The sequence below is a fragment of the Bos taurus genome, chromosome 2, assembly GCF_002263795.3.
Source record: "Bos taurus isolate L1 Dominette 01449 registration number 42190680 breed Hereford chromosome 2, ARS-UCD2.0, whole genome shotgun sequence".
Lineage (NCBI taxonomy): Eukaryota > Metazoa > Chordata > Mammalia > Artiodactyla > Bovidae > Bos > Bos taurus.
The window spans coordinates 92,070,203-92,079,474 of record NC_037329.1 but is presented as its reverse complement, the minus strand read 5'-3'; the positions used below and the strand labels follow the sequence as shown (position 1 = coordinate 92,079,474).

At 43.8% G+C, this 9,272-nt stretch overlaps 1 protein-coding gene across 3 annotated transcripts; it reads right to left on the bottom strand.

Annotated features, from left to right (window-relative positions):
• Nucleotides 1-843: 843 nt before the first annotated feature.
• Nucleotides 844-9,064, bottom strand: CTLA4 (cytotoxic T-lymphocyte associated protein 4). Of its 3 annotated transcripts, none has more exons than XM_024998560.2 (4): nucleotides 6,196-8,578; nucleotides 5,531-5,878; nucleotides 4,653-4,762; nucleotides 844-3,411 (listed from the first exon to the last, which is right to left on the bottom strand). In XM_024998560.2, the coding sequence occupies exons 1-4, from the start codon at nucleotides 6,254-6,256 to the stop codon at nucleotides 3,307-3,309; spliced, it is 624 nt and encodes a 207-aa protein (XP_024854328.1). In that variant the 5' UTR covers nucleotides 6,257-8,578; the 3' UTR covers nucleotides 844-3,306. The 3 variants fall into 3 exon arrangements, with proteins under 3 accessions (XP_024854328.1, XP_005202657.1, NP_776722.1); NM_174297.1 differs by lacking the exon at nucleotides 6,196-8,578 and adding an exon at nucleotides 8,601-8,703 and having other exon boundaries at nucleotides 3,307-3,411; XM_005202600.5 differs by lacking the exons at nucleotides 4,653-4,762; nucleotides 6,196-8,578 and adding an exon at nucleotides 8,601-9,064.
• Between the last annotated feature and the right edge of the window lie 208 nt (nucleotides 9,065-9,272).

Here is a 9,272-nt window from a genome sequence, read left to right as displayed (position 1 = left end):
TACTGTGTGCCTGAGGCTGTGATGATGCCTATTTTGGAGAAGTTCCCACCCAGGAAAGACATTCACATTTGAAATGATTAGAGATGACTGAGTGTAGCTACAAAACGGAAGGGGAAAAAATTCACGTACGCTTGAAGTGTCAGCACAGCTGATGGAGGGAGCAGAATCTGAGATGAATCTTTATAGATGCAAAAATGAGGGATAGAGATATTTAGGGGTGAGCAATTGGAGAAGGAAATGGCAACCCACTCCAGTGTTCTTGCCTGGAGAATCCCAGGGACGGAGGAGCGTGGTAGGCTGACGTCTCTGGGGTCGCACAGAGTCGGACACAACTGAAGCGACTTAGCAATAGGGAAATGGGAAATGGCAGAAATGAGAGTACCATGTTGGAAGAAGGGAGATGAGCAGAGGTATGTGCTAGGAGCTGGTAAGAGTTGGGGTTGACCCAGGCAACCCCTGGTAGCTGTATCCTGTTCCCCTCATCTCCAGATTCCTACCTGAGACGAGTGGTTCCAGGAGGAGAGGCACAGTGCCCAGGCTCTCCCTCCATGGTGGACCGAGTCTCAATGGGATGAGTGGAGTCTTTGGGCTTCCCCAGGACCTTGATCCTTTTCTTGCCCATTTCTTCTGTCACAGGAGAAACTTTTTTAAGTTAAAGAGTATTTTATCTCTTCAAAATTGAGACTGAGTGAAAAAAAGCAATTCTTAACTCAATAGTAGAATTTCAGACAATAGTAGAGGAGATATTAGGATATTCTTGTGTAAAGAAGATATTAGGCTTATGTCTGAAAAATGCCTGAGACATCTCTGAAGACCCTCTCTGTCATTTAGATCTTCTGTCAACTATGGAGAAAAATGATCTCTCTAAAGACTTGGAGGAGCAAAAATGGTAATAAACTATTCACTGGCACTCCTAAACTGTGTGTTTCTTCATGGCTTCCAACCAAAGATCAAGAAATAAAAAGGAACAGTCTACTACAAAGTAGGAGCTTACTCTGTGTGTACTTTGCTTGGTCAATTCAGTCGTGTCCAACTCTGTGAGCCTATGCATTGTAACTGCCAGGCTTCTCAGTCCATGGGGGTCTCCAGGCAAGAATACTGGAGTGGGTTGCCATGCCCTTCTCCCAGGGATCTTCCTGCCCCAGGGATAGAACCCATATTTCCTGCATTATAGGTGGATTCTTTACCAACTGAGCCACCAGAGAAGCCCTAGGAGTTTACTCTAGGTGTTATTACCATATTTGGAAGACCTATTCCTTTTTATTTAGCAAATCTTTCTGACATGCTCACTATGTGCTCATTCATTTGTATGTTACACTTGTTTGGAAAAAAAGAGCACATAGTGAGCAAGAGGAGCCTGGAGGGGTACAGCTCATGGGATCACAGAGTCAGACATGACTGAGCAACTAAGCACGTAGTGAGCGAGCAAGCGAGAGAGAGCTGCCTGAACAGCAATCCTCAAAACGTGATGGATCTGAGAAGCACTGGGGAGTTTGTTGGGAGAGCAAACCTCTGGTCCCACAGCCTGAAGATTCTGATTCAGTATATCTGAGGTTAAGCACTTGAATCAGCATTTTTTGAAAGTGACCCGGTTGATTCAATTATAGGTGGTCCCTGGCCACTTTGAGAGTCATTACAGAAAGCAACAACAGGATGTGGAGGTCAAGAATGAGAAACCTTAAGTGGAAACCAAGCAGGCTGAGATGACATACTGGTTAACCAAGAATCACAGAGGGGCTGTGTCCCTCACATTTTGAACGAGTCCATCTGGAAGCCACAAGGGAAAGATCATTTACCGCAGAGGCAGAGCAAAATGGCTGCAGGGTTGACGACAGTGGAGTTGCCATGGCAACTGTAATCTGTGTTTCAGTTGAGTTGAGAAAGGTCTGGGTAAGAAAGAGGTGAGAAACCTGTGCTAAAGAGAACGCTGTGTGATTTATCAAGGGCTGCTGGAACTGTTTGTAGTAGCTGCTTCATATCCCAAACAGTGAGGAAGAAATCAAAAAGATCAAGGATGAATTCCTTTCAAGAGGGGCTTGCAGGTGAAGTGTTGGTGGACAGCTGATTCGTGAAGCATGATTTGCCCTTTGGGTTTTTTTTTTTTTAATTTGTTCCCGGTCTTCCTAATATTGACGAGTCAACCAAGTGCTGAATGAATCAATCAAAAATAAACACAATACTCACATCTAAGGAAGGTTAAAAACAACTCTGGAAAACAACCATCATGGATTTTTATTTTAATTAAAAATATTATACATGTTGTTGCATTTTCATGGAAAATATCAAGTTAAAAAACACTAACAGTGTTAGTTTTCAGAGACCTTTGCACCCTGTTTTGCCATTTGCTGCTTTTTCCTGTCTGTGGCATTAACCATGTGTAAGGAATTGGGGCCCAGTGGAATTGGAGCTTCCTTGAGGTTCATACCCACAGGACTCCTGAAATGAGCAGTTTTCTCCATGACGATGACATGCCATCAAATTAACTCAGATACCACCTGCTTTGGCTTCCTTGTTAAAGAAAGGGAGAGGAGCTGGCATACAAGCCCAAAGCACATGTCGCCATCAATGCAGCCCACATGTCTGCAAGGATCAGCTATGACCGTATCTGGTTTCCAAGCCAGTTGGCACGTGACCTTGTATTCTACCCAGTGTATTAGTGTCCTGAGTCTCAACCATAAAACTTCCCCTGAATCCATGATGGGAAGACACTGCCATATAGTGTTTCTATTCAGACAATCAGCAAATACACAAAAGCACATGTGGTCCCCATGCACAATACTATCAAATAAAAAAATACATATTGTTACAATACAACCTTTGGAATCACTGACTAAAATATAGCCATGTGAGTATTTTTTAAGTCTTCACATAATTATATATTTGTTAAGAAAAATAACACAGCATAAGTATTTTACTTAAAGACATTTCAGCTAAAAACTTCCAATGGGTAAATACAAGATGTATACAATACCATCCTCTCCCCTCCTTCTTTCATTGCTTTCTTGGGATGGTACTATTCCCTAACTTTTGTCCCTGAACCTACGTCGTAATGCTGCTTCTCTATAACGCTCTCACGTGATGCTTCTTCTAAAACTGGATCAGATGTGATAGAGCCAGCCTGGCTCTGTTCTTCTGCTCCTTTCCTTTAAATTGTAGTACGCTGAATTGGGGTTCTGCATCCTGCTTTATGTCAGAGATGAATCCCCCCATAAACACAAACAAACAAAAATAGCTGGATAGCAAAAAGTTAGAATTGCCTCAGCTCTTACAAATTAGAAAATAGTCCTTTCTCTTCAGTATGGTCTCTCAATTGATGGGAATAAAATAAGGCTGAAATTGCTTTTCACATTCTGGCTCTGTTGGGGGCATTTTCACATAGACCCCTGTAGTAAGAGGGCTTCTTTTCTTTAGCTGCCAAACATAAAAAGAAACAATCATTAGCACTGAGGAATACAGAAGCCACTTCTAACTGTAATAGGATTCGACAAATATTGGGTCCCTACCCCACTGAAAAATAGATGTTCACAACATGCAAAATTGGAGATTTTCTTGATTCAGCTATTAAAATTCATTTTGTGTAAAAAAACCCTGTGCTATTGACATAAAATAGAAATCATTTTCCCTGACAGGGAGACAGGAGGAAGAAACTCTGAAAAAGCTTTAGAAAGAACTTCCAAAATGCCTATGATAATTGACTGGATCTTGTTTGTCAGGTGATGAGCTTGATAAGATAATAAACTTCAATTATTCTCTTTGAGAGCTGTATTCCTCATCTCTACTCCTCATATACTTTTGATTCGTTTTTTTCTCTGTCCACACTGATTTCCAGTTTTTATCACCTCAGTAAACTGAGGTCTAATCTACTAGTCTGCATGGCAGTTTGTAGCAAATGAGGTAGAAAGAAGCTACTGCCACAGAACAGATTATAGAGGATCTGGGAATAGAATGTGGAGGTGAGGGAGGGAAACAGGGAGAGGAGGGGAAGGTTTGTGATGGCAAAGCCAGCCATAGGCAAAGGAGGCTGAAAGTGACTATCAGAGAGAAATGGTGACAGGAGCACTGATTCCATACCTCTGTCTCTTCTACAACAACTGCAGTAAATAAAAACTGGGTTCTCTTCTACTGTGCTGGAAAGGAGGGTCAGGTTTGCCAGTCAAGCAGACTGGGTAACAGGGAGCCCTGGGCAGGGGTTACGTGGACACCTACAGCTTAGACAAGGAGGGCTCAAGTAATGGGGCACAGAGAGATGGCTTCCAGGTGAAGTGAGGGACACTAACCACCCAGGTGATCTTCTCCAGCAACATTTTGCCCAACCTCATTTCGGGTTTCAAGGTTATGATAACTCAAGTACAATTGTCATGGAGATAAAGAGCAAAACAGCTGCCCCGTGTTATTCACACAGTTACTCAAACTGAAACCTTGTGCAAAAGCACACAAACATTCAATGCCAAACACACTCATCTAAAATATTAGTCATCCTGAAACCTCAAAGGCCAGTGCCACGGGTTCTAGTGTGTTCTTTACCACTGTCCTTGCTCTTCTTCATTTATTGCTTCATCTCAAGAGAACTCGACTCAACAGTGTCCCTTGGTCATTTATCATCACCAAAGGCATCCAGACCAAGGATGGTGCATTGCCCGCACTGCACTCACCATTTTGCTCAAAGAAACAGCTGTGATGAGGAAGCTGTAGAAAAACAACCCTGAACTAACTGCTGCCAGGATCCAGAGGAGAAAATCAGAATCCGGGCATGGTTCTGGATCTGCAATAGAGAACAAAGCAGAGCTTCCCTGAGATGCTTTCTAAATTCTAGCGCCTTACTCCCCTGACTGGTGAGAAAAGGAATAAGTTCAAGCTGCCAAACCTTGATGTCCACCCGTAAATAGAATCGCTGGCCCCCAGATAAGTCTGTCTCTTGGGGCTACTTGGCTGGGAATTTCAGATCAAAGGCCAAGGCCAAATTTCATGCTGGCCATCACTCCAGAATGAGTGCCCCTACCTGCTGGGAGGAAAAACACCTTCCTCGACTCATTTTATAGTCAGAATGCTGTTGTCTCACCATCCATACTAAGCAGGACTACCACATGTTATGCCAGAGAAGTCTGTTTTTCATTAACTTTTGTTGGAGTAGAGTTGCTTTACAATGTTGTGTTAGTTCCAACTGTAGAGCAAAGTGAATCAGCGCTATGTATACATATATCCCTTTTTTTTTTAAATTTCCTTCCCATTTTGGTCACCACAGAGCACTGAGTGGAGTTCCCCAAGCTATACAGTAGGTTCTCATTAGTTGTCTATTTTATACATAATATCCACAGAGCATATATGTCGATCTCAATCTCCCAATTCATCCTACCACCCGCCTCTTTCCCCTCTTGGTGTCCATATATTTGTTCTCTATGTCTGTACCAGAAAACTCTTAAAGAGAATTCCCACAATCCTAAACATGAAGGACCCAAAAAATAAGGGGCCAATTTGTTTGCATGGCAAAGAAGAGACAGCGGTGCAAAAAGTGTCGGTCAGTGACGCTCACCAATGACGTAAATCTGGGTTCCATTGCCGATGCCCACGTAGTAGGGCGGCGGGTACATGAGCTCCACTTTGCAGACATAGAGCCCAGTGTCCATGGCCCTCAGCCCTTGGATGGTGAGGTTCACTTTGTTTCCTCTGGAGGTGCCAATGCAAGTGGAATCATCCAGGAAGGTTAGCTCATCCTCCACCATGTAGGTCCCAGCACAGACTTCGGTCACCTGGCTGCCTGCCTCCCGCAGCACTGTCACCCGGACCTCGTCAGCTTTGCCTGAAGACTCATATTCACATGAGAAGCTGGCAACACCCCGGCTGCTAGCCAGCACCACTGGAGGCTGGGTCACATTCATCCCTAATGTGGGAAAACCAAAGGGAAATCAATGAACTCAAGCTTACTCACCACCAGGTCCAGGCAAACCCTTGGGCAGGGTGGTTGATCTCTGATGGCCCCGTCCAACTTCACCTGTCAACCCTTCTCTCCCCCCATCAACAAACCCATCACCCTCACCACCCCTCCCCTCTTCCATCCACCCCAATGCCCCCTCCATCTCTTGCTGCCTTCTGGCTTCTCTTCCATAAAGGTGCTTCCTTACTGGAAAACAGTTTTTGGAAGGCAGTTGGTTGTGGCAGTGAGAACACTGATGTGACAAACAAAAGGGCTGGCTATACCATGAAATAGATGGTTTGGGGAAAGCTGTGCCTCCCTCATAGCCTTCATTTTCCCTCCCATGCAAAAGAGGGGTTTAGCTCAGATGACATCACAGTGCCTCCCAACTCTGGTATTCTAAAGTTATAATAGAGCAGTAGGGGAAATTTTGGAGGCTGAGGTAGAGAATCTTGCCTTACCTCTCAAAGTACACCTTTATTACCTCTGCTTACTTTGACCTGGCCCTGGATCTTGATTGCCCACAGGGAGCCGAGCCTTGGCTAATGTGCTGGCCACCCCCCTTCCCTGCGTTATTACCACAGAGGGAAGGATGCTGCTTGATGGAGGAAGCCGCAGAGGGAGGGCACCGGGTCGCTTCCTCTGTAGGCTGAGGCAACCCTGCCATTCACTTCTATGGGCTTCCCCTGCCACTGCCATCACCCCTTCCTCCACCCTCTCTCCTTCACTTGAACACCTTGTATTCCTCTGTCCTTTGTCTTCTAGCTTCTACAGGAGAAGGGAGCCCAGCTTTCCATACAAAAGGACTCACATCATATAAAAAATGATGGCTTCGTGACAAATTACCTTCCTATAAGTAACTCAGCCCCTTTCTAGTCCACCCATCATACAAGTGACACTCAAAACTTGGATGGAACCGTGTAACTCATTCTCTTCAAACCTTTTCATGCCTTATACACTTGGTTGTTGTTGCTGAGTCACGTCTGACTCTTTGCAACCCCGCACACTGTAGTCCTTTGGGCTCCTCTAGCCATAGGATTTCCCAGGCAAGAATACTGGAGTAGGTTGCCATTTCCTCCTCCAGGAAATGGCAAAAGACTCTCCTCCTGGGTCTTCCTGACCCGGGGACCAAACCCATGTCTCCTGCATTGGCTGGCGGATTCTTTGACCACTGAGCCATTGACTGCAAAATCAAAGTAAATAATACTCACTGTCTCTATAACCTGATCCTAACCTACTACTCCAGTCTGAGTTTCCAGGACACCTCTTCCTTTATACTGAAAGCACTAGTCTTTCCCCCAAGCACCTGTATGGACACCCAGAAGAGAGAATAATATGGCAGCAGCCATTGCCATGGTTAATGAAGCAACCCTGGTTGGCTAGACAACAGTTTTCTTTCTCAGCCCTCATTTCTGTCTACCAGAGATGCCCTCCGAGCATCCTCTGTACTATTACAACTCCACCATAGTACTTAAATTCTGCCCTGTATTAAAGGATTTTTTTGTGCATCATTGTATGCTGCCCATTTGTTGTGTTGACTCTAAACCTAAAGGAGACCAAGTTTCCTGCCCTCCCCCAAGGCAAGCTTCCAATTATCACCACTAAATCTGGTCACACTTCATTTTCCAATATCCACCAGGAGCGGATCCCAGATACAGATTGAGAAATTTTCTTAAAAGTAAATTTGATTGTTTCTCTGGGCATTTAACCTTTGCATATTTAAAACATGTAAAATAAGAAAATACGTGTGAATATTTCTTATACAGGAAAAATTAAATAAACAAATATTTTTTGAGCCCCTACTTTGTACAAACCACATAGTTTTTCAACAGAGGTCTAGAGAGATAGAAGGCAGAAATGTATTAGAAAAGATCACCATTGTACACCACGTAACAAACCTAGTATCAGCCTTTACAGGGCTTTATTTCAGCTGAAAACTGGGGGACCTGCCCCTAAAGTTCAGAGATAAGTCAGGCAACAATTAAGTATCTTATGCCAAACAGACCGATGGCCCTTTCTTTTGTTCATTCTTTTATTCTTTCGTTTTTTATTTCTTTCATTCTTTCTTCCCCCCGCCTTTTTTTTTGTTTTACTACTTCAAACTGCTTAATTTTAAAAATAATTACTAGCTAACTAGTTTATAGAGTTGACTAAGTGGATCTTAAAACCTTGCATTGAGTAAAGAAGGCCGCAATGTTAAACAAGCAGGCTCATTTGTTTATAAAAATGAATCAGAAGACCTTAAAACCTTGATTGATAAGAAAGAAATATCTCATAATTTTATTCAATCAATGTTTTTTAAAAAGGAAACCTTGAGCTAACCCTTATTCCAAGCCCAGATGGATTTAGGATGGTCTCTCTTCTCTCTTACATCACTTACCTTTACAGTATTTTCTTCCAGTCTTATAGAAGTGTCTGAAATTTCTCCTGTCTCCCAGACCAACTCACATGTACTCACTAAGCTTCCACTCCATGCCCAGTAAGCTGTTACTAGCTGTGTCTCTGCTGTTTTGCTCCTTCCAGCTGTCCCTTGCCTGCCTTGGAATACAGAGCTGCCCAAACCAGGAGACTGGAGTCTCACCTTTAGCTTCTGGCTTTGCTGTAAATCTCTGCCCTTGACTGAGAAAAGAAATGAAACCCAGTGGGAGAAACACCTCCTCCACCTTCATGCTCCAAAAGCCTCACTCACCTTTAGAGAAAACAGGAATGAAGACAAGAAAAAATAGGGCAGTGCAGGGCCAGGTCCTAGATGTCCACCAAGTCCCATGACTCTGGAATCCAGAGCAAGCCATGGCTTTATGGGAGCGGTTGTTCAGGTCTTCAGGAAGCAGAGCAAAAACTTTCAGGATCCTGAAGCTTTGAAATGTGTTTGAACCCACACAGAATCAAGGACTTTATATAGCTGGCTTTGATCCCAGGTATATACTACACATGTGCACACACAGAAGGCACATGAATTTCTAGCCTTTTTGTTTTGGTTTTACGAGAAAGGAAGACGTGGGTTTAGCTGCTACGTCGAAGAGATAACCTCAAACACTCAAAGTAAAACTGAACAAAACAAGCCAATCCATGGATGGAAAATGCACTCAACTTGAAACTGAAGCTTCTTGTTCACTTTGAGGATAAGTGGAGACTTGGAGAATTTCCTGGAGCGCAGGAGTCCCCCTAAGTCCCAGTTTTATCCGATCGTCTAGGCATCTTTTGCCACCCAGTATTTCATTGACACCCCCAGAACTGCTTAAGCTGCTGGCCCTCTGAGCCCTTGTGTTAAAGACAGAATGAGTCTATTGTGCTGTTCTTAGTTGCTCAGTTGTGTCCAGCTCTTTCCAACCCCATGGACTGTAGTCCACCAGGCTCCTCT

Coding starts and splice junctions, on each gene's coding strand:
- CTLA4 (NM_174297.1), bottom strand. CDS start 8,703: ATGGCTTGCTCTGGATTCCAGAGTCATGGGACTTGGTGGACATCTAGG. Junction 5,879..8,600: donor CATTCCTGTTTTCTCTAAAG/GTGAGTGAGGCT, acceptor TTCCCACATTAG/GGATGAATGTGACCCAGCCT. Junction 3,412..4,652: donor CTGTTTCTTTGAGCAAAATG/GTGAGTGCAGTG, acceptor TATGTTTGGCAG/CTAAAGAAAAGAAGCCCTCT.